General features: G+C 63.8%; 2 protein-coding genes across 6 annotated transcripts; one reads left to right on the forward strand and one right to left on the reverse strand.

The window, feature by feature from the left end:
* The first annotated feature begins 609 nt into the window (after positions 1 to 609).
* LOC142825165 (uncharacterized) lies at positions 610 to 7,713 on the forward strand. 2 transcript variants are annotated; one of them, XM_075916931.2, is made up of 4 exons: positions 610 to 744; positions 3,080 to 3,200; positions 3,697 to 3,810; positions 4,468 to 7,713. In XM_075916931.2, exons 1-4 carry the CDS (start codon positions 721 to 723, stop codon positions 5,769 to 5,771), a joined length of 1,563 nt encoding a protein of 520 aa, XP_075773046.2. In that variant the 5' UTR covers positions 610 to 720; the 3' UTR covers positions 5,772 to 7,713. The 2 variants fall into 2 exon arrangements, with proteins under 2 accessions (XP_075773046.2, XP_075773045.2); XM_075916930.2 differs by lacking the exon at positions 610 to 744 and having other exon boundaries at positions 2,844 to 3,200.
* Positions 7,714 to 15,383: 7,670 nt separating this feature from the next.
* Positions 15,384 to 26,053, reverse strand: LOC102460466 (uncharacterized). Of its 4 annotated transcripts, none has more exons than XM_075916913.2 (3): positions 25,571 to 25,714; positions 23,828 to 23,954; positions 15,384 to 22,597 (listed from the first exon to the last, which is right to left on the reverse strand). In XM_075916913.2, the coding sequence occupies exons 1-3, from the start codon at positions 25,577 to 25,579 to the stop codon at positions 20,805 to 20,807; spliced, it is 1,929 nt and encodes a 642-aa protein (XP_075773028.2). In that variant the 5' UTR covers positions 25,580 to 25,714; the 3' UTR covers positions 15,384 to 20,804. The 4 variants fall into 4 exon arrangements, with proteins under 4 accessions (XP_075773028.2, XP_075773030.2, XP_075773027.2 ...); XM_075916915.2 differs by lacking the exon at positions 25,571 to 25,714 and adding an exon at positions 25,923 to 26,053 and having other exon boundaries at positions 15,387 to 22,600; XM_075916912.2 differs by having other exon boundaries at positions 15,387 to 22,600.
* Positions 26,054 to 26,495: the final 442 nt, after the last annotated feature.

The following is a 26,495-nucleotide window of genomic DNA, read 5'->3' on the forward strand; positions in this document are numbered from 1 at the left end:
GAGCCCGGACTGGGCGCGGGTTCAAGCTAACTGGCCATTAGATTGACTTGAGCTAGGACAGACTGGGAACCACAAGGCCAGCTACAGGACCGGTGTGTGTGGGGAGGATGGGGGGTGCAGTCTATAGCATTAACCCACAGGCTATAATTGACAGCACTAGTCCATCTCTACTTCTTATAAGCGTCACATTTTTGGTGGAGAATGCTGGAGGGGCCCCCCCGGGGTGGGATGCGGGGCGGGAGGGGCCCCCCCGGGGTGGGATGCGGGGCGGGAGGGGCCCCCCCGGGGTGGGATGCGGGGCGGGAGGGCCCCCCCCCGGGGTCTGTGCGGGAGGCCCCCCCCCCCGGGATGGGATGCGAGGCGGGAGGGCCCCCCCGGGGTGGGATGCGAGGCGGGAGGGGCCCCCCCGGGGTGGGATGCGGGGCGGGAGGCCCCCCCGGGGTGGGATGCGGGGCGGGAGGTTCCCCGGGGTCTGTGCCCCGCAGTCTGGCCAGGTCCGGGCTCCCCGCGCTGCCTCCTGCGCTGCGCATCTTTTGCGCGCCCGCTCCCCTCCCGCGCAGGGCCTGGGCCGTGCCCGGAGCTGTCAATCAGGCGGGACTACATCTCCCACAATGCCCCGGGCGCGGGGCCGGCCGGCTTCGCAGCGTCGGGGGCCGGGGCCGGGCGCTACATCGGCCCGCGGGCCGCCCGGCTGCGCCCCGCTCCGCGCCCGGCCCGGGCATGGCGGCCGCGCGCGCCGCGCAGGTGGGAGGCTGCAGCAGGGCAGGGCGGGGGGCGCCCCCTGCGGCCGGGCAGAGGCGGGGCTGCAGCCCCAGGGGGCCGGGGTCTGTGCGCTGCAGGGACTGGGCTGGGGGTGCGGGGGGCGAGACAGGGGCTTTCCGCGGGGGGGCTCGGGGGGCCCGGGGCTCTCTGCCTGTAGAACGCCCCAGGATGTGGGGCGCTGTCTCTCACACCTGCCCTGTATATGGGCGGGTGGGGTTTGGCTACAGGGAAGGGGGCTCTCTGCAGTGGCCAGGCCTGGCGCGGGTGGGGGTGTTTCCTCTGCCCCAGTGTGGGGGCTGAAGGGGCAACTGTGCCCTCCGGTATGGGGGTCGCGGGACAGCTGGGACAATAAGCTGGGCTCCCTGGCAGGGCTCCCTGGTTCCAAGGCGGCTCTGCCCACAGGGTGCAGGGCGTGGGGGGTGGCTCTGTAATTCCTGCCCACAGGGGCCGGTGGCTCGGTGGCGTGTGCGGCTCTTTATGCCCAGCCGCTGTCTCTGCTCTCCCCGGGCACCTGAGTTCGTGGCTTTTCCAGGCCATGCTGCTCCAGAGACAGGGAAGACGGGTGGGGTGCAGGAGTATCTGGGGGGGCTCAGCGGGCTTGGGAGATGGAAGACGGGTGGGGCGCAGGAGTGTCGGGGGGGCTCGGCGGGCTTGGGAGATGGAAGACGGGTGGGGCGCAGGAGTGTCGGGGGGGCTCAGCGGGCTTGGGAGATGGAAGACGGGTGGGGCGCAGGAGTGTCGGGGGGGCTCGGCGGGCTTGGGAGATGGAAGACGGGTGGGGCGCAGGAGTGTCGGGGGGGCTCAGCGGGCTTGGGAGATGGAAGACGGGTGGGGCGCAGGAGTGTCGGGGGGCTCAGCGGGCTTGGGAGATGGAAGACGGGTGGGGCGCAGGAGTGTCGGGGGGGCTCGGCGGGCTTGGGAGACAGGGAAGATGGTTGGGGCGCAGGAGTGTTGGGGGGGCTCGGCGGGCTTGGGAGATGGAAGATGGTTGGGGCGCAGGAGTGTCGGGGGGCTCAGCGGGCTTGGGAGATGGAAGATGGTTGGGGCGCAGGAGTGTCGGGGGGGCTCGGCGGGCTTGGGAGATGGAAGATGGTTGGGGCGCAGGAGTGTCGGGGGGCTCAGCGGGCTTGGGAGATGGAAGATGGTTGGGGCGCAGGAGTGTCGGGGGGCTCAGCGGGCTTGGGAGATGGAAGACGGTTTGGGCGCAGGAGTGTCGGGGGCTCAGCGGGCTTGGGAGATGGAAGACGGTTTGGGTGCCGGAGTGTCGGGTGGGGGGGGGGGCTCTGGGAAGTCGTTTTAAAACGGGACTGGCTGTGCCTGTCGGACACGGTGAATTCAGACGCCTGGGACCCAGGTGCACGGCCGCTCGGTCTCCAGACCAGGGCTCTGCCCCGGACTTGGCTGTGTGCGCTGTCAGAGCCGCTGGGTGACGGACGCCCCTGGACAGGGCCCTACACACCTATCGTCCTGGACGGGGCCCTACACACCTACCGTCCTGGACGGGGCCCTGCACACCTACCGTCCTGGACAGGGCCCTGCACACCTACCGTCCTGGACGGGGCCCTACACACCTACCGTCCTGGACGGGGCCCTACACACCTACCGTCCTGGACGGGGCCCTGCACACCTACCGTCCTGGACGGGGCCCTGCACACCTACCGTCCTGGACAGGGCCCTACACACCTACCGTCCTGGACGGGGCCCTACACACCTACCGTCCTGGACGGGGCTTGCTCCCGCACCTGCAGGTTCGCGGAGCTGCAGGGGTCTCTCTGGCCTCAGCGTGAGCCCTTCCCCCGCCTCCGGCTCTGCCTGTTTCCCTTTCGCTTAGTCATCCCGCTTCAGGGTCATTCCCCTGCCCACCCCCCACCCTTTCCCTTGAACCTGAATCCCCCCCCTCCTCCAGTCTCCAGCTCAGGAGGGTGGGACCCAGGCCTGGGAGTGCAGGGTGCAGCGTTCCTCCTTCCTCTCCCCCCCTCCCCCCCCTTCCCCTTGCTTTGCAGGGCGTCTGGGTGCGCTGGAGTCTTTCCGCCCACCCCCAGACTGACAGATCTAGTGCCGGTCCCACCCTGCTCTTGCCGTGCCGAGAGTGGCTGAAATGCCAGCCAGCTGTTCTGTGTCCTCCCCCCGGCAGCTCTGGCGTCACCGCCTTGTGTCTGGGGTTCAGGTGGTGCCAGACGGGCAGGGGGGCGGCGGGGACGCACTGCGTGGCTCTAGCCCCAGAGGGGTTTGCCCCGGTCTGGACCCTCCGGCAGGCCCCACGCGGGTTCTGCTCTCGGGCAGCCCGAGATGCGGAGCCGGGCGGCTTGTGTTGCAGGTGGCGTTCGAGGACGTGGCGGTCTATTTCTCGCCGGCGGAGTGGGCGGAGCTGGCGGCCTGGCAGCGGGCGCTGTACCGGGAGGTGATGCGGGAGAACTACGCGCTGGTGGCCTCGCTGGGTGAGGCTCCTGGATCCCTTCTCTCCGCGGCTGGGCCAGTCGTATTTAAACACCTGTCTGGAGGGAGGCATCTAACTCCCAGCTCTGATGCTGGACGGTGCTGGCCCTGGGCGACGCTCCCAGACCCCGTGAGCGTGCGGGGGGCATACAGTCAGGGCGGTGCCCAGCCCCGGGCAGTACAATCCATCACGGACCAGGTAAAGCGCAGGACCGTGGCGGGGGGACGGAGGCCAGGACAGGACAGATCCCTGCAGGAAGCCAGGAACAGTGCTAGGGTCCGGCAGCTGGAGCGGAACAGGCGCGTAGCACAGTCGACGCGTCGGAGAGCGGGACCAACAGCCGGCGGTGGCACCGGGCGGGCGCGGCATGACAGGTGCATGCCGGGAGTCGGGAGGCCGCCGAGCGCGAGGGATGTTCCTGTGGGAAGGAGGGGCCCTGCTTGCAGGCTAGTGACGGTGACGGAGCTGTCACTGACCCGTCTCCCTCCCTGGAACAGGGCGGCCGTCTGTCAAGCCGGAGCTCATCTGTAAAATTGAGCTCGAGGAGGAGCCGTGTGTGGGAGACCCCCCGCCCCCCAGCGAGTGGAGACCTGCCCGGTTCCTCTGCTCCGGTGAGTCGTGGGGCTAGGCAGGAGCGTTGGACTTTCCAAGGGCGTCCTTCACACTAGGGCCGTGGCTGGGGAGGGGCGTTCATTAACGGCCGTGCGGGGCGTCCACCGTGGCGGAGCCTGGGTGCGGCACCAGAGCGTCCCTCTGTGGCCGGAGCCAGTGGTCACTTCCCAGCCGGACCAATTCACTCAGTTCACTCGTAGCCTGATTTCCCCCCCCCCCCCCCTCCCCAGCCTCACCACTTCAGTGCGAGAACCGTCCTCACTGCTTGTGGCTTGTTCACGGGCTGGGCTCAGAACCGAGGCAGAATAAAAGAGGCAGGACTCCCCCCATCCAGCCTCTGCGTGGCCAAGGCGTGTTTCACCCGTAGAATCCGTGTCTCCGAGGGGTCTATTTCAGGCCGCCGGCCTGGGAGCCAGCCCTGTTTGGGTGAACGCTGCTGGCTCCCAGGGCCGGTAGGACCTCTGCCCTGGCGGGCACGTCTCTGTGGCGTGTGGAGAGTGAGTGGATTTCCCATTAGCCCAGAGACGTTCCCAACTCTCCAGCGGATTCACGCCTGGGACTGGGGGTCTTGTGGAATGGGCAGGCTGGTTTTCCCCATCGGTAGCGCCTGAAATAACATCTGGAACCTCCTCCCCACCCCCGTCTTTTTCCCGTAGATGATGGAATCAGGATTAAAAAGGAGGAGGAGGAAGACCCGGAAACCCCGGAACCGGCCAGCGCCTTCTCGGGGAAGCTCGAGGAAGAGAGCCGCCCACTGTGGCGTGCGCAGAAGAAGAGCGGCCTGGCTCGAAACAAGCCCCCCAAGAATCCGCGAAGGCGCGTGGGGAATGCCCAGGGCAGCCCCCCGAAGGCCCCTCCCCCGCGCGTCTCGCTGAAGAAGAGCCCCCCGACCTGCCCAGAGTGCAGCAAAAGCTTCAAGAGTAACACAGCCCTGACCATCCACGAGAGGAGCCACACCGGGGAGCGGCCCTTTAAATGCCCCCAGTGCGGGAAGGGCTTCCCCTCCAAGGGGGACCTGAAGAGACACCAGAAGACCCACGTGGGGAAGGAGGCCGCGGCCCCCGACCGAGGGAGGGGCCCTCCTGCGAGGCCGCAGCTCCCCCGGCGCCAGAGAAGCCCGGTGGCGCCCCTGGGGCCGTACGCGTGCGCTCAGTGCGGGAAGAGCTTCGGGAAGCGCCGGGACCTCCGAAAGCATCAGCGCACCCACACGGCGGAGCGGCCCTTCCTGTGCCTGCAGTGCGGCAGCAGCTTCCGGCTCAAGCAGATCCTGGTGTCCCACCAGAAGGTGCACCGGGGCGTGCGGCCGTTCCCGTGCGCCGACTGCGGGAAGAGCTTCAGCCAGAAGCACCATCTGGTGAGCCACCAGCGCACCCACACCGGGGAGCGGCCCTTCGCCTGCGCCCAGTGCGGGCACCGCTTCAGCCAGAAGCACCATCTGCTCAGCCACCGGCGCATCCACACCGGGGAGCGGCCCTTCGCCTGCGCCCAGTGCGGCAAGCGCTTCAAGGACAAGAAAACCCTCCTCATCCACCAGCGGGTGCACACGGGCGAGAGGCCCTACCGGTGCGCCGAGTGCGGCAAGACCTGCAGCCAGAAGCAGCACCTGAAGAGCCACCAGCGGATGCACCGGGGCGAGGGGGAGGGCGGCCCGGCTCCCGGCCGCCAGAAGGCCCCCGCGGAGGAGAAGCCGCATCAGTGTGCCGAGTGCGAGAAGCGCTTCCGGGACGAGCGGATCATGCTGGCCCACCAGAGGACGCACGCCGAGCAGGCGCTGGCGAAGAGCGGCAGGGCCGGCGTCCGCCAGAGCCCGAAGCCCCTCGCCAGGGCCCCGCCGGGCAGGGCCAGCGCACAGAGCCAGCAGGGAGCCCCGTTGGGACAGAGGCCCTTTGGGTGCAGCCAGTGCGGGAAGAGGTTCGTGCAGAACAGGCACCTTGTGCTGCATCAGAGGAGCCACACGTGAGCCCGTCGGTGCGGGTGGGACGTGGCGAACGGCGTCTGGGTGATCCGCGGGAGCCGCCGCGAGGGAGAGATTGGACCAAATCGCTCCTGCGGGACAGCGCGTCTGCCGGGCCAACAGGAACGCCTGCTCCGAAGCCACCTGCCAACCCGCGTGTGCAGAAGGGACGTTTGTGACGCACGTTTAGCGCCCCGGCCCCTTGCTGTGGGGCCTGGCTTAAGAGCCACGGACGTGGCCCCTCTCCGGAGTGTGAGTTTTCTACAGCCACGGGGTTGGCCTCCTAGGCGTACAGCCGGCCTGCCGAGTGACTGCACTAACCTAGCTTAACCAAAACACACAGAGCTGCCCCGGGAGGTATGTTCGCTTTCCGGTTACAGTCGAATCGGGCTGCTTTGCACACGTGTCTGTGAGAACTGCTGACTCTTGCAAACGGGGCTCTTAACACGTAATCCAAGAGCAAGGCCGCGGCTGTGTGACTGGCGTTCGTGTATTCACGCCTGTACGACAGGGTTATTTATGCAGTGTTCGGGGGGGCGCCTAGTGATGGTGAGGCGTCTTTGGAAGAGAACTCGGGTCTCCTCTCTGTCAGAGCTGGGGCAACGCTGGTGTTTGTTTGTTCACTGACGTGGTTATTAGCCACGTTCTGCTGTGGCTGATTTGCTTCCCTTGTGTGTCCTGTGCAGATTACTGACCTTTCTCGCTTAGCAAGCATTAAGGAGTCCTGTAGCACCTTATAGACTAACCGAAGAGTTGGAGCAGAAGCTTTCGTGGGCAAAGACCCACTTTGTCAGATGCATGTAGTGGAAATTTCCAGAGGCAGGTATAAATATGCAGGCAAGAATCAGGCGAGAGATAACGAGGTGGATCCAATCAGGACGGTGAGGCCCACTTCTAGCAGCAGATCTGGAGGTGTGAACACCAAAGCTACATCTAGACTGGCAAGTTTTTCCGCAAAAGCAATTGCTTTTGCGGAAAAACTTGCCAGCTGTCTACACTGGCCGCTTGATTTTGCGCAAAAGCACTGGAGTTCCACTGTCTGAAATCAGTGCTTCTTGCGCAAATTCTTTGACGTTCCCATTCAGGCAAAAGCCCTTTTCCAGAAATGTTTTTGCACAAGAGGGCCAGTGTAGACAGCCAAAAACTGTTTGGCGCAAAAAAGCCCGGATGGCAAAAATGGCGATTGGGGCTTTCTTGCGCAAAACCGCATCTAGATTGGCACGGACGCTTTTCCGCAAAAAGTGCTTTTGCGGAAAAGCATCCGGGCCAGTCTGGACGCTCTTTTCTGTTAAAAGCATTTGCGGAGAATCATGCCAGTCTAGACGTACCCCTAGAGAGGAGAAACTGCTTTTGTAGTTGGCGAGCCAGTCACAGTCTGTTTAATCCTAAACTGATGGTGTCAAACTTGCAGATGAACTGGAGCTCAGCAGTTTCTCTCTGAAGTCTGGTCCTGAAGTTTATTTGCTGCAGGATGGCTGCCTTTAGATCTGCCACTGCATGTCCAGGGAGATTGACGTGTTCCCCTGCAGGTTTGTGTATGTTGCCATTCCTGCGATCTGATTTGTGTCCATTGATTCTTTTGCATACGGACTGTCCAGTCTGGCCGATGTATGTAGCAGAGACGCATTGCTGGCACTAACACGGCTACCCCTCTGATACTTAGCAAGCGTTAGCACTGAGATGCTGTTCCTAAGAACAGGCCAAAGGCCCATCTAGCCCCCCGTCCTGGCTGCCAACAGTGGCCAGTGCCATTCCCAGCTTCTGACGCACAGAGGCTAGGGATACGATCCCTGCCCAGCCTGGCAATAGACATTGATGGACCCAACCTCCATGATTTAGTTCTTTTTTGAACTGTGTTAAAGCCCTGGCTTTCACAACGTCCTCTGGCAAGGAGTTCCACAGGTTGACTGTGCACTGCATGAACAAAAATGTCCTTGTTTGTTCTAAACCTGCTCCGTAGTAATTTCATTTGGTGACCCCCAGTCCTTATGGGAACAAGCAAATAACTTTTCCTTATTTATTTTCTCCACGCCACTCATGATGTTATAGCCCTCTGTCACATCCCCCCTTAGCCTCCTCTTTTCCAAGCTGAAAAGTCCCCATCTTCTTAATTTCTCTTCATAGGGCTCCCCAGTCCTTTGAGTTGCCCTTTTCTGAACCTTCTCCAAGGCCAAGATCTCTTTTTGGATGGGTGTCTGTCAGCCGTATCCTAGCCACGTTCCAGCCCCTGTGGCATGAGGCCGTGTGCTGATAAAATCCATGCGTGGCTGGGTGGAGGTTTTTCTCTCTAGTCACAAAACTGTGAAACCCCTCAGAAGTGTTGGGCTCTCTGGGAGGTGCCTGCTGTTTGTTGGGGGTCCTGTGCACCTGGCAGCCTCCTCCTGCCCACCCTCCCCTCGTTTGCGTCCTGACCTCCAGGACACCGCGGCGGCCGGATGGGCCAGACCTAAGGCCCATCCGGCCCAGTGTCCTAGCTGCCAGCAGTGGCCAGTACCAGGTGCCCCAGAGGGAGGGAACAAAACAGGGAACATCCCGTGATCCCTCCCTGTTTCCCATTCCCGGCCTCTGGCCGACGTGTCCAGTGTGCCCGTTTGCTGCCCGCCATGGCCGTGGCCGGCAGCAGGGACGTGTCTGTGCCGTTCCAGAGTTGGCTCCCTGAGGGATAATCCCGCCCCACTGATCTGACTTTAATGGGGTCAGATTGGACGTGGGGGAGAGACACCGCTGGCTCTCTCAGCTGCAGAGCGGCTGCCCGAGGCTGGGCTGCCCACTGGTGTCGCTGCCTCTCCCGTGCTCGGGACACGAGGGTAACCCCACAGGTTCTCCCCGCAGGGCCCATAGCCCCGAGCAGCAGCACCGTCCCAAACGGGGCCCCTGTGGCTCTTTGCAGCCCATGGGACTGACGCCCGGCGCGGCTGAATGATTAGCCAGTCGCTGGTAGCCAATTCCAGCACCAGCTGTTGGTAACTGACTTGCTGGGCGCATGCGTGTACGTGGCTAAAGCGCAGGCCCCCCTGCGGCTCGCACGCCTGTGGCTCTCTGGGGCACGCCGATCGCTGATCCGGCGGCTGAGTCACTGGGGTGTGACTAGTGCTGGCTTAGAAAGCTCGCTCTGTGGCAGCTGGGCTTCCTGGGGGCCGGTATTCGCGACGCCTCCGTGCCGAGGCCGGTCGGGCAGGCGGATCCCCTTGCTGTAGCGAGCTGTGGGGCCAGTGGAGGTTTTGTAAAACCCCACAGGAGCAAACCGGCTGCCGTGTTGCTTTCTAATCCCAGTGACACAGCTTTGGGGTGAATCGGTCCCCCACACTGCAAACCGCAGCGGCTGTTACCACGAGGCCAGGCCGGAAACCACACAGCAGCCAGGAAGCCAAACCCAGCGGCCCAGATCCACTTCCCCAGCAGACGGAAGTGCAAAACCTTCATGAGACGCCAAAGGGGAAGGGTTTGTTTTTCTGCTTGAATTCTTGAGCAGAGTGTGATGCATTCGTTGGACTGTCACCTCCTGGCTCCGTGCCAGGACTGTCCCCTTTACGAGGGGTGTGTCTAGACAGCGCCCGTCCGTCGGAGTAACCTGCGCAATTTGCGTAGCTTCGTCCGAGTCGAAAGCGAACGCTTATTTTGAAATTCGGCGCGGTCTGCACAGACCAAACTCCAAAATACGGCCCTGTTCCGACAGATCGGTGAGCCCTCGTGCACCGAGGCTGTGTCTAGACTGGGAAGCTTTTCCACAAAAGCAGCTGCTTTTCCGGAAAACCTTGCCAGCTGTCTACACTGGCCGCTTGAATTTCCGCAAAAGCACTGCCGATCTCCTGTAAGATGGTCAGTGTTCTTGTGGAAGTACTATGCTGCTCCCGTTCGGGCAAAAGTCCTTTTGTGCAAAAGGGTCTGTGCCAATCTAGACGCTCTTTTCTGAAAATGCTTTTAACAGAAGAACTTTTCCGCTAAAAGCATTTGCAGATAATCACGCCAGTGTCGACGTAGCCCGAGGGTCGCAGGGACGCCGGAATAGCGCGCCCGCGGTTTCGGGGACTCGCAAGCGCTTTTAAAGACACGGCGTTGCTATTGCGGATACTGGCGGCACCCAGAAGAGCGACGCGGTTAGCCCTACCCGCAGGGGTGTGACATGCTCTAGTCTGCCCAAGGGCCGGCCCGCCAACCCACAGACGTCGGGGTCAGTATCTGTGCCCGGCGGTGGGACGTGGCTGGTCTGGCCGTGTCTGGGAAGGGACCGGCTCGGGAGGGGCAGGGAGGCCGCTCGGCTCTCAGCGGCTCGTCGGCGCGGAGCCAGGAGGTGAGAGCTGCGGGGCCAGTGAACGTACCGGAGCCGACGTCCGGCTGCTCCGTGGCCCCGCAAGTGCCGTCGGGGGGCTGGTGGCGGAGGGGTCACGGCTGCGGGGCTTGGGCTTGCTCTGCCTTCCAGGGAGCTGTGACAAAGATCTAAACTACAAGTGGGTGGCAGCTGGGGCCACTCCTGGGCCGCCCCCCCCCCCCGGCGGGCCCTGCTCCTGGCGCAGGGAATCGCCCGCGGGCTGGCGGGGACGCCTGGCCACGATCTGCACTCGGCCGCTGCTTTTGGGCGCCCCCTCTGCCAGGGCTGCGTATGGTACCCGGCTGGGGCCCCGTCCCGCTCGTTATCCTCCCCCCACACCCTTGCCGGGTGCCTGCTGGAGCCTCCTCCCTGCTCAGCTGTTTGCCTCCCTGGGCTGGAACCGAGCGGGGCTCCTGTTGGTGTTTCCCCTCGGTTCCTACCTGAGCTTCAGCAGCGCCCGTCCTCCCCTCGGCCCCAGCCGGCGGTGTCCCCAATACCGTCCTCCCTCCTCTCCGCCCGACCCCCTGCTGCGCCGCGCCCGCCAGCCGGCCTCCAGCCCCTGGACAGCCCTCCAGCCGGTCCCACTTTGCTCTGGGGGGCCCCATACTTCCTGCTTAGCCCCCCCCCAACTTTCCCCAAAGGTTCCCGAGCTCCCATTGAATCTGGACCCCTCCTGGCAGCTCCTGCGCACAGGGAGCCCCTGCAGCTCCGCCTGTGGCCCGGGGGTGGCGCCAGGGCGCCGGTGAATGGTGTCCCAGGTGGGAGAGGGGCCGTGCAGGGGAGGGGGCCGTGCTCAGGGTTGTAGGGGCAGGGCAGGGAGGCACAGGCGTGGGAACTGGGAGCTTCGGCCGTGCCCCACGTCGTCTGGGTTCCCGGCTGGTGCACACCCGCACCTGCCTTGGTGCAGATAACAAAATGTATTCCGCCTATGGGTGGAAAAACAAAGGGAGCACGGCCCACAGCCCTGGGCAAGTCCCAGTCCCTCTTCCTCCCCCCCACCCGCCCGAGCCATGGACCCGCTCCAGGCCCCAGGGGTGGGGAAGGGAGACGAGGCTGCCTCCGGAGCCAGCACTGCCTGCTCCTTGCTGTCCCCGCAGCGGCGCCCTCGGCATCCACAGCTGCCTTGGGCAGGCGATGTCCCAGCACCGGGGGGCCCAGGCAGCTGCGTGTTCGGCGGGGGCCTGAGGACGGCCCCATGTGGGACTGGAACCATCCCAGAGAATGCCCCGGCCTCGGCCTCTTACCTAGCCACCTGCATGTGGCCACCAAGCCTGGTTCCCGTGCCAGAGGGGCCTATTCGTACCATGCCCGCCGGCTCGGCCTGGCCCTGCGCACCAGGTTGTGATACGGCTCGATTGTGCCCTTCACGCTCAGCCGGCTCGGCCCCAGCCCTGTGCACGCGTCTGTGATAGGGCTCGATTGTGCCTTTCGCACTCAGCTAGCTCGGCCCCAGCCCTGTGCACGAGTCTGTGATACGGCTCGGCTGCACCTTTCACACCCAGGCTGCTGCGCCCCAGCCCTATGCATGAGTCTGTGATATGGCTTGATTGTGCCTTTCACACTCAGCTGGCTCGGCCCCTCTGAGATACGGCTCGATTGTGCCTTTCACGCTCAGCTAGCTCAGCCCCAGCCCTGTGCACGAGTCTGTGATACGGCTCGATTGTGCCTTTCACACTCAGCTAGCTCGGCTCCAGCCCTGTGCACGAGTCTGTGATACAGCTCGATTGTGCCTTTCACACTCAGCTAGCTTGGCCCCAGCCCTGTGCACGAGTCTGTGATAGGGCTCGATTGTGCCTTTCACACTCAGCTAGCTCAGCCCCAGCCCTGTGCACAAGTCTGTGATAGGGCTCGATTGTGCCTTTCACACTCAGCTAGCTCGGCCCCAGCCCTGTGCACGAGTCTGCGATACGGCTCGGCTGCACCTTTCACACCCAGCCCCGGCGTCCCCTGGCCAGCAAAGGCCTGGCTCTGCGGCTAACGAGGGCTACTCCCCGCAGGAAGCGGGCGGCTGGGCCTGTGTTCCTCCCTGGGCGGAGTGAGACGGGAGCTCAGCCCTTAACTGGGCCAAGGCGCTGGCTGGGGCGTTTGCACCCGGAGCCTTTCTCCGGCCCGGTCCCGGGGGGCTCGGCTGCTCCCGCCGGCCGGGGGCCTGGCCAAGGTCGGGCTCCAGCTTCCTCTTGCGGTTTTCATGGTTCATTTTCATCCCCGTGGCCGCTGCGACGTCCTCAGAACGGAGCTTCCCAGGCCCGGCCCTGCCTCACCTCAGCCGGGCGCGAGCCCCTCCTGGGCGGGTCCCAGCGGCAGGCAGGCGCCCGGCGCTGCCCCCTCCCCTCCAGCGTTGCTGGGGGCTCCAGCAGAAACACCCGACGGTTCGATGGGCTCCACGTGTTTCCCGGCCAGGCGGCTCGGATACCGGACTGCCCGGGTCCGGACCGAGAGCTGGCGACCTGCTCCCTCCGGCGGGGGCTGCCCCGCTCCCCCTTTGCCCGCGTCCAGGCAGGCGCTGGGAGTGGGCAACACGGGAGGGGTCACTTGATGGTTCCCGGTTCTGTTCCCCCCCCCCCGGGGCATCTGGCTCTGGCCACTGTGGGCAGCCAGGACGCCGGGCTGGACAGGCCTTTGCTCCGACCCCGCCTGGCCGCTCTGCTCAGCCCGTCCCACTGACCAGTGACTTCTGCTCCCCACGCGGGGTGTCCCAGTGCCAGACCCCAGCTCACCTGTCGGGTGGAGCGAGGGGAGGAGCCGTGGGGGGGGAGGAGCCCAGAGCCTGCTGAGGTGTGAGGAAGGACGCCCCCCGACACGGCCCAGCCCCGAGGGATCCCTGGAGGCTGAGCATGGGGTGGCTGCTCAGGAGCGATTCCGGTGCCGCCCAGCAGACTAGCGGCCCCGCAGGCTGGGGGGGGGGAACAGATGGTGCACATCTGCACTCACCTTGGTGCGCGCACAGCCATTTATTCCGCACTGGATGGGTCGCCAGCGGGGCGGCGAGGGCCGGTCTGTGTCCAGGGCTGAGTGGGGGGGACGTCTCGCTCAGGGAGACCCTGAAGGACCAGCCCGCCGGGGATGCTCGGGGCGGGCCTGCAGCCCTGGGAAGCGAAGAGCTGTGAGCGCAGCCGTAGGGCCCGGCCAGAGCCCCTCGGGGCAGAGGGCGGACGGCAGCACCCGTGGGAACTGGGGGGAGGGGGGAGACGCGCTGCACGGACTAGGCGGCCCTGCTGCCCCTGGCGGGTCCAGGCGGGGAGATGCTGCTCACCCCAGCGGGGCGCAGGGCCGGCCCCGAGTGTGGGAAACCCGCATTCCCGCAGCATGCGGCCCGGCACCAGAGCGCTCAGCGCAGGGGGAGCAGCCCAGGGAAATGGCCGTGCCTGCTACCCCCCCCCAGGCCAAGCCCTTCCGCCTCCCTCCCCCCTCCCTGCTACCCCCTCGCCAGCCCGCTGACTGCCCAGAGCGCCCAGTGACCTGGCAGCCGGATTAACACCCTACCTCTCCCCCCACCATGGACACTCCACCCCTACGTCCTCAGGGCCCCCAGCCTGGATCCCTCAGAGATCCCCCACAGCACAGAGCTCCTCAGCACAGCCACCGGGTCACCCCCACGCAGACCCCCCCCCATTCCCATTGCCCCTGGCTGGCCCCTCACTAGCTCACTACTTTCAAGTAGGGATCCTCCGGAAAAGGGCTTATTTTCCGCAAGATCCCGTCCAGACTGGCGCTTTTCTCCGGCTTTTCCCCGAGCTGGAAAAAAGCGGCAGCCATGTAAATGCAAATGCCGCGGGGGATATTTAAATTCCCCATGGATTTGCAATTGCGACCCGTCTCGTTAGCATCCCTTTTCCGGAAAGCAATGCCAATGTAGACACAGCCGAACTGTTTTGTGAAAGAGTCCTTGCCCAAAAAGTCTTCCACAAGAGCACGTCTACACTGGCTTGTGCGTTTGCGCAAGAGCATCCATAGCAGTGTGGACGCTCTCTTGTGCAAGAAAGCTCTGAGGCCATTTTACCCATCGGGCTCTCTTGCATAAGAAATTCATGTTGCCTGTCTACACTGGCCTCTTGTGGAAGAACGCTTGTGCAAGAGGGCTTCTTCCTCGTGGGGAGAGGAATCTCTCTTCCAGAAGGAGCCCTGTTTTCCAACACTAGACTGTAGATTTACTTGCACAAGAACGCGTGTGCAGTGTAGACACCCGGCAAGTCCTTGCACAAGAAGCCGCCCGTGTGGACGTATCCTTAACAGCTTCTCGTCCCGTGGAGACTCCACCACTGCCCGTGGGAGCTGGTTCCAACGGCCAAGCAGCCGTACTTAAAACAAGGGCCTGATTTCTACTGGGAATGCATCTGGCTGCACCTCGCAGGCACTGGTTCCTGCCCTGCCCTGCCGGACTGACGAGCCCGTTCAGCCCTGGTATTTTCTCCTTGTGACGGTCACGCTCCGCCCAGCACAAGCCACTGCTCCCCTGAGCCACGTTCAGCTCTCACAGGGGTTTGTGGCTGGCTGCTGCAGCCTCCCCAGTCGTGCCGTCTCTTAACCCTTCTCCGGCAGGCTGGCCGGAGGGGTCAGTTACTCTCTCGCCAGCGCTGTGCACAGCCGTAAAATCCCCTCCTCACGCCACCCATTAATCCAGCCAAGGGCGCCGCTGGCCCTCTGCCGCCGTGTCGCACGGCTCCGTCGCTTGCCCTCTCCCCCCCAGGCTCTTTGCAGTCACCGCGTTCCAAGCCCCACGCCAGGCCCCATCCTCGTGCTATTTGGCCATCATAAAACCGCATTCTGGTTGAATGGGCCCAGCTTCCCAGATCGCTCAATGGCTGGTCCCTTGTCACCAAACCCCGCCACCTGCAAACGTTACCAGCTAGATATTTGAAAACCGCTAAAAGGGTGTCACAAGGAGGAAGGAGAAAATTTGTTCCTCTTGGTTTCTGAGGACAGGACAAGGAGTAATGGGCTTAAAGTGCAGCAGGGGAGGTTTAGATTGGACATTAGGAAAAAATTCCTAACTGTCAGGGTGGTCAAATATTGGAATAAATTGCCCAGGGAGGTGGTGGAATCTCCCTCTCTGGAGATATTTAAGAACAGGTTAGATAGACATCTGTCAGGGATGGTGTAGACGGAGCTTGGTCCTGCCTTGAGGGCAGGGGGCTGGACTCGATGACCTCTCGAGGTCCCTTCCAGTCCTATTATTCTATGATTCTATGAAATGGGCTACGATCTGGCCAGCTGATAGATCTCAACAAGGAATTCCCGTGTGCTTTATGGATACGCTTTTAACCAGCACGTGCGGTAGGACGGGAAACGCCTGATGAACGGCTATTGTATCCGTTAGGTCTTCATACAACAGAGATTTTGACTCTTCTTCCTTAATGTTTTCTTTATTTAGAAATATATAGAACAAGCCAAAAAGCAAAAAGAATCAAAGATTAAATAACGTCATTAACAGGTATAAATTATGCATTGAGCACAGCCACATACACGTGGGACAGAGACTCCGTGATCTACCGCCTCATATGTACAGACAAATGTTATTGCCTTTTGCGTGTTTGCCTTGCAGAGGTCACCGTGCCTAGTGTGGGTGCTATTGTGAGTACACACAGCGCAGTGGGGCCCAGAACACCCAACGTACCTGCACCGTCGCAGGCTCTGAACTACTACCCAGTATGTAAAACAGAGCCCATGGCCGCCCCGGCCCCAGGCCCACGGCTCGACAGATCTTCCAAGGCCACGAGTGGATACAGCTTCTTGAGGACTGTCTGAGTTTGCCATGCGCTGTCTCTCCAGCTGCAGCCGTCATCCTCCTATGACCATCCAGCACAGTGTTTGGCACCGGGTGCAAATGCCGGCGAAGCAACAAGCCTTTCCTGGAGACGCTGACTGGCCAAGCTCAAAACGTTCCTCTACAGGAGACAGATGGCAGCAGGCCTTGTCTTCCGAGATCCAGCTTCAGCGCCACCCACAAACAGAACGTGCTTCCGGTACAAATCTCTCGTAAGGAATCCGTTCGTGCCTTAGAAACTCTCCGGAGTCCTCTCGTTTAGGAAGGTAAGTGCCACCACGTCAGACTGACCTTACTCCAGAGCCTGCAGCGCGGTACAGCTCCATTTCACGTTCCGCGGCGCGTCAGGGACAGTCGCTGTATCCAAGTGACACCACCGCAGAAGCAGACACGTTCGTGCACAAAGAGCCTGCACGGGACCAGCTGGTATATGCTTTGCACGAAGTTCTAGCACAAGAGCGAACCAGTGGAAATAAGTGGCCAGGATCACACTTTGTTCCTCTGGTCCCGTTCCTGGCTGAGCAACGGAGGAGACGACAGGCCCCCAAATCCGACTTTCCCCCTTCACCGTGGAGCCCACACTAGCGCTGGGTCAGACCGAGTAACTGACCCGTATTCAGAAGCCCATGAGCACGCCTGGCGAACAAATCACAAGGCTCAGAATGAAAAGCAAACTCCTTTCCCTCTCGTTTCACCAGAGGCAGGCCTGGGCCGGCCTCACTCCATCCCTGTGCAGCTTGGAGCGAGCCCGGCAGAAAGGAAACACGATTCACATCAGGAACCTTGGTCGTATTTCCATTCCAACGGCCCCGTTTGCTCCCCGTCCCTTCGCAGGGCGCCGGACAGCATCTGGCCCCACAGCCACCAAACACACGACCCCACTCCTCACGCCACGGAGGCCGGGAAGCACCGCGAGCCTTTCGGAGTCTCAGGAGTCTCTCACCCAAACCCAGCGGCCCCATTTGCTGCACGAGCCCGTCACGCTGGTGGCTTCGGGCTGCGTTTCCTCCAGGCCCGGGAACCAATGTGACGCACCAGGAGTCGTGGCTACGGAGCTCGATGTTCCCGTGTTCCTCACACGCATGCTCAGCGTCTGCTCCGGCTTCGGGCCGTTCGCCTCTTCCCCTGCGTCTCACCGTCCGGAGTGAGCCAGGCTCCGTTCCTGGGAACCCCGGCGGGCACCTGGATTCTGCGTGTCCGTGGAGCCGCTCCAGACACGCTCCGGAAAGCGCGGATACCAGAGCCTGGCCTTTCGGAGTCACAGAACAACGGCAAGGGAGAAGCCCCATAAGATCCCTGGGCCTGGGGCCTTCCTGCTTTCAGATTCACGACGAGGAAGCTTTAAAGCCACGTGCCCGTCACAGCCCACCCATCAGGTGCCCGACTGCATGGCCTGTTCTCCGGATCAGAACAGGAACGTCCACTTCCCGAACTGGCTGGACCTGCTCCTTGGAAGGGCTCGGCTTGCCAGGTCTCCCACTCAACTTCCCTCCCTAGTCTCTGGGTCTCCAGCCCAGCGCGCGGATCCTAGTCCCTCTGTGCTGCCTCCCGGCGCTGCCCTGATGGACCCCAGCTGCCCTGCACCCCCACCAGGGCATCCAGCTGTTCTCTGCTCGTGCCTCAGCTGCCCACAAGCCAGGGGTTACCTGGGGCGCCACACAGCCGCTCTGCCTCTGGCCCTTTCGATCCCATTTATCCGGCCCGGCACAGCCCGTCTCCGGTCCCCCTCGGCGTGAAATCCTCCGCCGGGCAGCACAGAGCCTGACGGGACAGGGGCCTTGCTGCTGACGCTCCGCAGGGCACATTTCACCTGCAAGTTACCCCCCGGCTACCCGTCTTGTGCGGGACCAACCCGCTGGCCAGATGCGCCTTCGAGCCGCACGCGCTCTGGCCTGCACCGGCCTGTATCAGCGCAGCCATCGCCCACGGCGGTGCCCCGCCAGCTCCGGCACGCACAGCGCTGCGTCGGCCCCTGCCACGGGCGGTGGACGAACCGTGCCCAGGGGTGCACCCAGCCGCATAGGGGCCACTGCGCTTGTGGGCTATGGCAGCTGCCCCGGGGCAGCGTGGGCCCAGCCGGTGCTCTCCTGGGGACCATACCGGGATCATCAACGCGAAACGCCGGCGGGGCCGGATTGCTGGGCCTGGGGCGCTAGCGCCTGCTGCGGTGCCCTGAGCGCCTCTGCCCTCGTAGCACCAAAGGGGCAGCCTGCGATGAGCCCTGATTCTGGCCCTTCCGTGCGCCGAGCGAGGCCTTTAGCCTCCCAGGCGTGAGCTCCGACAGCGCCGGGCGCGTTTCCTTTGGGGAGGAGGGTTAGGTGCAATCCCCCGACCCCCGCCCTACACCTGTCCCCATCCCCCTCACAGCCAGGGCACGTGGAAATAGGCAGCAGGTCCCCGGACTTGTTTTCTGCCCCCAGACTTGCTCTTTCTAGCTTAGAAACGGCCTTTCCGGGCACAGAGCCAACGGCGCTGGCCACGCACATCCGCACAGCCTGGCGGCAGCCAGTGCAGTACCACGGGGTTACGTGGGGCTAGAACGTGGCCTTGGCTTTCCCCGTACATTGGCTTTCAGGCCTCTCGATGTCGGTAACACCTGCACTGCACAGCCAGGCCGGGGGGGGGGGGGGAGACAGGGTCCCTGGCCAGCAGACTCCTGGGTTCAGACGGGCGGGGCTGGCTCAGCACCGTTAAGTTCAATGCCCCTCCCCTGATGTGCTGCAGCTCAGACTCTGACCCATCAGGGCGGCTTTCTCTGCCCCTGCCGGCTGCTCCCGCCCTTCACCGCCTCTCGCAGCACCGCTCGGTGCGAAACGCTGGAGCCAGGCAGGGGGTGGCTGTGGCCGGTCTCGGTCCCCCCTGCACCCGGGCGTGTGGCTCCCCGAGCTACGGAGGAGGCAGCACAGAGACCGTCCGCACTTCCTGTAGGGCAGGAGCCAGCCGTTCCTAGGGCCTGATTCTGCCAGCTGTTGCATTCCCATCTGCCCCGTGACCGGCTCACCCGCGGAGACGGCGAAAAGGATGGTGCAGTTTTGTGTTAATTCGGTGCCCGGGTCCCTTGGTAACCAGAACACTCGGCAAACACAGGAACTGGGCGCCAGGCTGCATCTCAAAGCGCAAGATCAACATCAGTCCTCACAACCCCACGGGTTCCAGGCAGGGAAACTGAGGCACAGAGCAGGCAACGTGACATCTCCAAGGCCAGATAACGAATCGGTGTCAGAGGTGAACGTCCTGACTCCCGGTCCCTGAAGCTGGCACACGTCGCGCCCTTAATCCTCAAGCGGGCCCGGGGGCTGCGGGTGACCCGTTTCCCCCGGCCAGGCCAGCCCGGAGCGACATGCCGTATGTGGGCCTGGGATCCAGAGTAACTAGCTACGCGCTGTGGCCAGGAAGCCGGCACTGTCTGCCTTGGACAGAGGGAAACCGGAGCACAGGGGGGCAGGGAATCAGGAGCTGTTAGAACCCAGGAGACCCCAGCGCCCAGCCCTACCCACTCAGCATCACTGCCTGTATCACATGGGGATCGGTCTCCAGCCAGTGAGCTCTGAACACAGGCAGCTCCTGAGGCGCGTGGCCGCGGCGGAGCTGGGAGAACCAGGCCTGCTGGAGCCAGCAGGACAGACCCCGGCCACTGGCGTTAACCCCCCGGGAGGAGTGAGACCCCAAAAGCTCCCGTCTCAGCGGGAACGCCCAGGGCGGGAACAGAGGCAAAGAACCGGCCAAAACGCCCGCCCTGTGAACACCGCGGGACGCTCAGCGGCCGTCTCGGAGCAGGGCCCGACAAGCTGCTCCCCCAAGCGGTCCCGGGACAAGGCCCAGAGCGGGCATCACGGCGGCACTCCAGTGAGCCCGGCGCAGCCTCGGCGGCCGCGGGAACGGAGCGGGGGAAGGGCAGGAAGCCTGTTTCTCGGCCGCTCGCGCCAGGCGTCCCGGGAGCGCGCCCAGCCCGTGCCTGGCGGGAGCAGACTCCTCAAGCAGAGGCAGGGCTGGAGGAAGCGGGCTGGGGCAAGGCCGGGGCCTTGATAACCTCCCAGGTCTTTTCCATCCGTAAGGAGCGTGCTCCGTGGCGTCTCCTCCACCTTCCCTGGGCACCCTGCCAGCAGCTGGCCTGTTCCCCGCCCCTGTCCCTTGCACGGTCCCTGCTGCAAGGCAAAGTGGGACCCACGGCACAGATACCGAGGGCTCCCCCCATCCCGGCGACTCGAGGGTTTCTCCCGCCCCGTCTCTGATGGCTGCCTGGGCAGCCTCTCCCAGGACTTCCCAGAGGGCTGCTCTCGCGCTGCTCTTCCACCGCCGGGACCAACGTCTCTCGCTTGCAGCCCGACGCGGCCATTGTCTTTCCTTGCCCTGTCGGCGGCGCCTGGCCTCGGCGGGGTGCTCGAGCGCAGGTGGGCCTTCGGAGAACTTCCTCCGGCACTCGGCACCCGCACAGCCGGGCTAGAGGAAGGGCTCAGGGGCTCCGCCACGGGCTCCGCCGTCCCAGTGCAGCTGCCGAAAAGGGGAAGCTTGAGTTCCGCCCCGTGCCCGGCGCTGGGCTCTGCCGGGGAGCGTGCGCGGTGCCGAGTTCGCCGGGATGCTCCGGACACGAGGACTGGACGGGGAAGGATCTGCACTGCGCAGGCGACTGCACCGCGGACAGGAAAGACAATTCAATTCAATCGGCGAGCGAGCGATACCGGGAATCTGTCGTTCGGTTTCAGGGGGCTTCTGCCAGAAACTCACTGAACCCGCCTGCAACTAAAAAGCCAGGCTCGGTGCACGGGTAGGAGGGGGAAAGCAAAGCCCGTGGCAGCCGCAAGGGAGTCTCCCCTCCCCCAGGGCACTGCGGGACCGGGGACCATCCCGCTACCTCGAGAGGGAGCAGCTGGGGGCCGGGACTCGGGAGTGCCCGGGGGCACTACGTCATGCACAGGTAGCCACAGCCCCGGGGGCGTCGCCAGGCAGGAGCAGGGCACCCGCGGGCTCAGGAAGCACCGAGATGGACTCCCAGGGGGAGCGGGCAGGCCTGCGGTGCAAACTGGAAGCTGGGCTTGAACTCCCTGACCGGGGGGGAGGGGTCGGGCTCCAGACAATCCTTCCCTGCTCTCACTACTCCCCGGGCCAGATCCACAGGGCGCAACTTCACGGAGGCCGGCGGAGCGGCCGCAGGGCCGGGGCGGGGGGTGCGCGTGGGACCCGGCCTCTCCCGCGCGTGGCTCTTCTGGTGCGTGAGCAAGTTAGACTTCTGGCAGAAGCTTTTCCCGCAGTCCTTGCAGGTGAAGGAGATCATTTCTCGGGGGCCTTTCTGGGGGCCCCTCGCCAGCGCCCCCTGCGGGAGGCCTCCCCCACGTGCGCCGGGGAGCGGCGCTGGCTCCCGGGCGTGGGTTTTCTGGTGCACCTTGAGATAGCGCAGGGAGGAGAAGCTTTTCCCGCACTCGGCGCAGATGCTCAGCAGCACCCGGCTGTGGATTTTGAGGTGGATTTTCAGAGAGCCCTCCGCGGTGAAGCGTTTCCCGCACTCGGCGCAGGCGAAGGGCCGCTCCCCGGTGTGCATGCGCCGGTGGATGCGCAGGTACTTGGCCGTGAAGCTTTTCCCGCAGTCGGGGCAGGGGAAGAGCCCCTCCCCGGTGTGCATGCGCTGGTGGATGCGAAGATAGCCCTTCTGGGCGAAGCTCTCCCCGCACTCGGTGCAGGTGAACGTGGTCTCCCCCGCGTGGCTCCTCTGGTGCATCTTGAGGTAGCGCGTGGTGGCGAAGCTCTTCCCGCAGGCGCTGCAGATGAAGGGCGTCCCGTCCGCGTGGATCTTCTGGTGGATCTTCAGGTAGCCCTTGGTGGTGAAGCTCTTCCCGCACTCGGCGCAGGGGTACGGGGTCTCCCCCGTGTGCAGCCGCCGGTGGATCTTGAGGTAGCCCTTGGTGGTGAAGCTCTTGGCGCACTCGGGGCAGGTGAAGGGCGTCGCGCCCGTGTGGACCCGCTGGTGCGCCGTGAGCGAGCCCTTGGCGATGAAGCTCTTCCCGCACTCCAGACACGGGAACGGCCGCCGGCCCCTGTGCTGCCCCCGGTGGATCTTGAGGTAGCCCTTGGACGTGAAGCTCTTCCCGCACTCGGGGCAGGCGAAGGGCCGCTCCCCCGTGTGCTTCCGCTGGTGGACTCTCAGGTCCACTTTGCGAGTGAAGCTCTTCCCGCACTCGGCGCAGGCGAAGGGCCGCTCCCCCGAGTGCTTCCGCTGGTGCATTCGGAGATCCCCCTTGGAGGGGAACCTCTTCCCGCACTCGGCGCACGGAAACGGCTTCTCCCCCGTGTGCAGCCGCAGGTGGATCTTCAGGTACCCGCGCTGGGTGAAGCGCTTCCCGCACTCGGTGCACGCGTACGGCCGCTCCCCCGTGTGGATCCGCAGGTGGATCTTCAGGTCCCCCTTCTGGGAGAAGCATTTCCCGCACTCGCTGCAGGGAAACGGCCGGTCCCTCCTGTGGGTCCTCGCCCGAGCCAGGAGACTGGTCTCCAGGCAGCCTCGCTCGCGCTCCTGAAGGGCGTCGGGTCTCTCCGCCACCTGGGACTTCTGCAGAGCCGTGCTGCTTGCTGGGCTCTCTTGTGTGTTGCCGGAAGAGTTTCTCTGCGCGGTCTGGAGTCTGCTCCGAGTCAGGCAGGTCTTCGCCTTCACCGGACTCGGGGAAACGTTCTCTTCCAGTTTCAGGGAAAGGGGCTTGCCTGGAAGCAGGGGCTCAGCATCCTCCTCCCGAATCTTCTCCTCCATTCTGGCATTCACAGTCTCATCATCTACTAGAGAGAACACAACAGGCCAGCTGTTATTCCACGGGGGAGTGGCAAAAAACCCTCATTTAAACCGAAGTTTCTAATCACTGCAAAGTCCCAAGGGCTGTTAAACCTCCCGGGGAGAAACGTAGCTGGAATCTCCCAATCGCTGTTTGGGTGATGCTGTGAGGGCGCGTCGGGGTTTTCCCGTCTCCTGCACCCCCGTAGCGGCACGAACAGACTCCCCCAGCCAGTAGAACAGAGGGTGGTTTATTGCTCCTCCAGGATACAGCCCAGCACAGATGGAATCTGGTTCCAGGGCAGGGCTAGGATGCCTCAGCCCCCTGGAGATGGGGGAGACTGGGCCCCTAAACTCCAGCCCCTTCCTAGGCTGCCTCCTCCATGATCCCAGACAGAAACCTAAAAGCCGTCCCTTCCAGCCCTGCCCCCAGCCAGAGACGGCATCCCACCTTCCTTCGTTCCTCTCCCTGGGAGGTAACCGGTCGAACAGGCACCTCCCTGTCCCATCCGCTACTCGGCTGGGCCGTGGTACAGGCAGCAGCCAGTGAGGGTCACCCACAGCCCAAGCCCAGCAACCAGCAAGGTCCCCCCACTACGTCCCAGATGCTGACCGGCCGGGTCCCTGCTCGGGCGAAGTATCCCACGTCTTAGCCAGGGACTAAGAGATGCGCAGCTGGGGACTGGCTGGGGTTTGTGCCCCGGTGTTAGGGGGCTGTGAGGGGCTGCGAGCCATGCTCATGTGTCACCGCTGGGAGCGTTCCGGTCTGGAGAGCAGGGGCACCCAGGGAGGCAATCGAAGACCAGGGTCCTATTCTACCAGACACTGAATAAGCCACATGGCGAAGAGACGTCAGACGGCCCCTGCCCTGGTCCCACCTGGGCCGTCCCTAGCGGAGAGCAGGGCCCAGGACAACCCCCGCCCTGCCTCAGCCCCTGCCCCCATTCTGCCACCAGCCCCCCCAGACCCCTCCAAAGTGCGGGCCCCCGGCGAATGCCCTGAACCGTCCACTGGACGGGACAGTTTAGCTGCAGGCGGGGGTATGTTCTCGGAGATGGAGAGCGCTTCATGTGACTGCAGGACCTCGCTACCGGGAGCACGTTCCCTCCCAGCGGAGCTGCAGATGGCCAGAGACACAACTGCCACACTCCATGCAGGACAATCCCAGGGGCGTGTCCGGTGACCCGGATTTTCACAGGCCGCACAGCCCCCCCGTAGCACAAACGTGTCTTTACCTAAGGAGGTGACGAGCTCGTAATTCTCCTTCATCACGGCCCAGTACAGCTCTTTCTGCCAGTCCGCCAGCTCCTTCCACTCCTCCGGCGAGAAATAGACCGCCACGTCCTCGAACGTCACCGGCGCCTGCAACCACAAACCGTGACCAGCTCAGCACCTGCTCCGCCAGCCGCACCCTGCCACTTCCAGCCCTGCGCCTTCTCCGGGAACGGGGCATTTTCCACTCTCGGGGAGAATCCACTCACGGCTGACACGGGAATTTAGCACGCCCGTGCCCGGGCTGACACGCTGTCCCTCTCGTCCGACAGCCTCTCCCCAACACCGGCAGCACCGGGTACTTCAATGGAGGTACAAGAAACCGTGGCACACGTCAGGAATCAACTGCTTACGGGGAGATTTCTTTGTGACTGCTATCAGGTAGGGATTGGTTCCAGCCCGGATGCAGGATCTGTGCTTTCTACAGTTCTTGTTAGCTAGCCGATTTACCTGGCATTGCTGGTTCCTAAACTCAATTACGCTTTTTTAAATAAAAGGGAAATGCACATGCTTTATTGAAATGACTATTTTTCAATAAGACAGGGTTATTTTTGGAAGTTAATTTTTGTTTTGGATTTCTTTAAAAAAGGGATTGTTCATTTTTTCCATTTAAATGTTGAGCAATTTTTAATGGGGAGTCAAATGCATATTTTTATTCATCTCTATAAGCTCTTATCATTTGCAGTGTTTTAACAAAAACGGGCTATACTTAATTTGGGTTCCAATAACATTTTCTTCTAGTTTTCAGACCTTAAGCACGGAGGGTATGTCTACACTACCCCCCTAGTTCGAACTAGCGGGGTAATGTATGCATACCGCACTTGCTAATGAAGCCCGGGATTTGAATTTCCCGGGCTTCATTAGCACACTGCTCCCTGGTGCCACAGGCCCAGCGCTAGTGCACACGGGTCCTAGTGTCACAGGCACGGCGCTTGTGCACACTGATCCTAGTGTCACAGGCCCAGCGCTAGTGCACACCGGTCCTAGTGTCACAGGCCCAGGGCTAGTGCACACGGGTCCTAGTGTCACAGGCCCAGCGCTAGTGCACACCGATCCTAGTGTCACAGGCCAGGCGCTAGTGCACACCGATCCTAGTGTCACAGGCCAGGCGCTAGTGCACACCGGTCCTAGTGTCACAGGCCCAGCGCTTGTGCACACCGATCCTAGTGTCACAGGCCAGGCGCTAGTGCACACCGGTCCTAGTGTCACAGGCTCGGCACTAGTGCACACTGATCCTAGTGTCACAAGCCCAGCGCTTGTGCACACCGATCCTAGTGTCACAGGCCCAGCGCTTGTGCACACCGGTCCTAGTGTCACAGGCTCGGCACTAGTGCACACTGATCCTAGTGTCACAGGCCAGGCGCTAGTGCACACCGATCCTAGTGTCACAGGCCAGGCGCTAGTGCACACCGATCCTAGTGTCACAGGCCCGGCCCAGCGCCCCTGCGCAGCTGCTGCTCTTCCCGGGGGCCGCCGCCGGGCAGCCACCGCCCCCCGCGCCAGGACACCGGGCCGCCCCCCCGATCTGCCCCCCTCCCCTCCCCTCCCTTCCTTCCCCGGTCCCGGCTCGGCGCCCTGCGCAAGCGGCTGCAGCGCGGTGCCCGGGGCGGCTCCCGGCCGGGTCCCGAGCGAACCGGCCCAAGCGCGGGGGGGGGGCCGGTGCCTGGGCCCCCCCGGCCCGGAGCCCCCCCGCCGCGCTGCCCTACCTGGGCCATCGTCCCGGCCCGGCCCGCGCGGCGCCTCCTCGGCCTGGGGGGGGGGGGGCAGCGCAGGGCCGGGCCGATCCCGGGTCAGCCCCGCCCGACGCGCCGAGCCTCGGCCCGCCCCCCGCCCCGCCTGCCTCCCCCCCAGCCCGCCCCCGGCGCTGCGCTGGGAGCCATGGGCGGCGGGCGGGGGGGCGCTGGGGTCTGGCCGGGCTCTGTCCCTGCGTTCGCTGCCCCCGCGCTGCCGCCCCCCCCTTTTGGGGCCTTGCTCCATCTCCCCCCCCCCGGGCGGGTCCCACACGGGGACAGCGGCCCCCCCCTCCCCCGGCTCTCCCCGTCCCAGGGCCAGTCCTACCTCGCATCACCCCAGCGCCCGCCCGCTGGGCCCGTGGGAAAAGAGAGAGATGGATGGATAGGGAGGGAGGATGAAGGAAAGAGAGAGAGGTGGATGGGAATAGGGAGGCGGATGGGATAGGGAGGGAGGAGGGAGGCGGATGGGATAGGAAGGGAGGTGGATGGGATAGGGAGGGAGGAGGGAGGCGGATGGGATAGGGAGGGAGGAGGGAGGTGGATGGGATAGGGAGGGAGGTGGATGGGATAGGGAGGGAGGAGGGAGGTGGATGGGATAGGAAGGGAGGTGGATGGGATAGGGAGGGAGGAGGGAGGTGGATGGGATAGGAAGGGAGGTGGATGGGATAGGGAGGGAGGAGGGAGGCGGATGGGATAGGAAGGGAGGTGGATGGGATAGGGAGGGAGGAGGGAGGCGGATGGGATAGGAAGGGAGGTGGATGGGATAGGGAGGGAGGAGGGAGGCGGATGGGATAGGAAGGGAGGAGGGAGGCGGATGGGATAGGGAGGGAGGCGGATGGGATAGGGAGGGAGGAGGGAGGTGGATGGGATAGGAAGGGAGGTGGATGGGATAGGGAGG

Source organism: Pelodiscus sinensis, chromosome 2 (assembly GCF_052426305.1).
Source record: "Pelodiscus sinensis isolate ZL-2025 chromosome 2, ASM5242630v1, whole genome shotgun sequence".
NCBI lineage: Eukaryota > Metazoa > Chordata > Testudines > Trionychidae > Pelodiscus > Pelodiscus sinensis.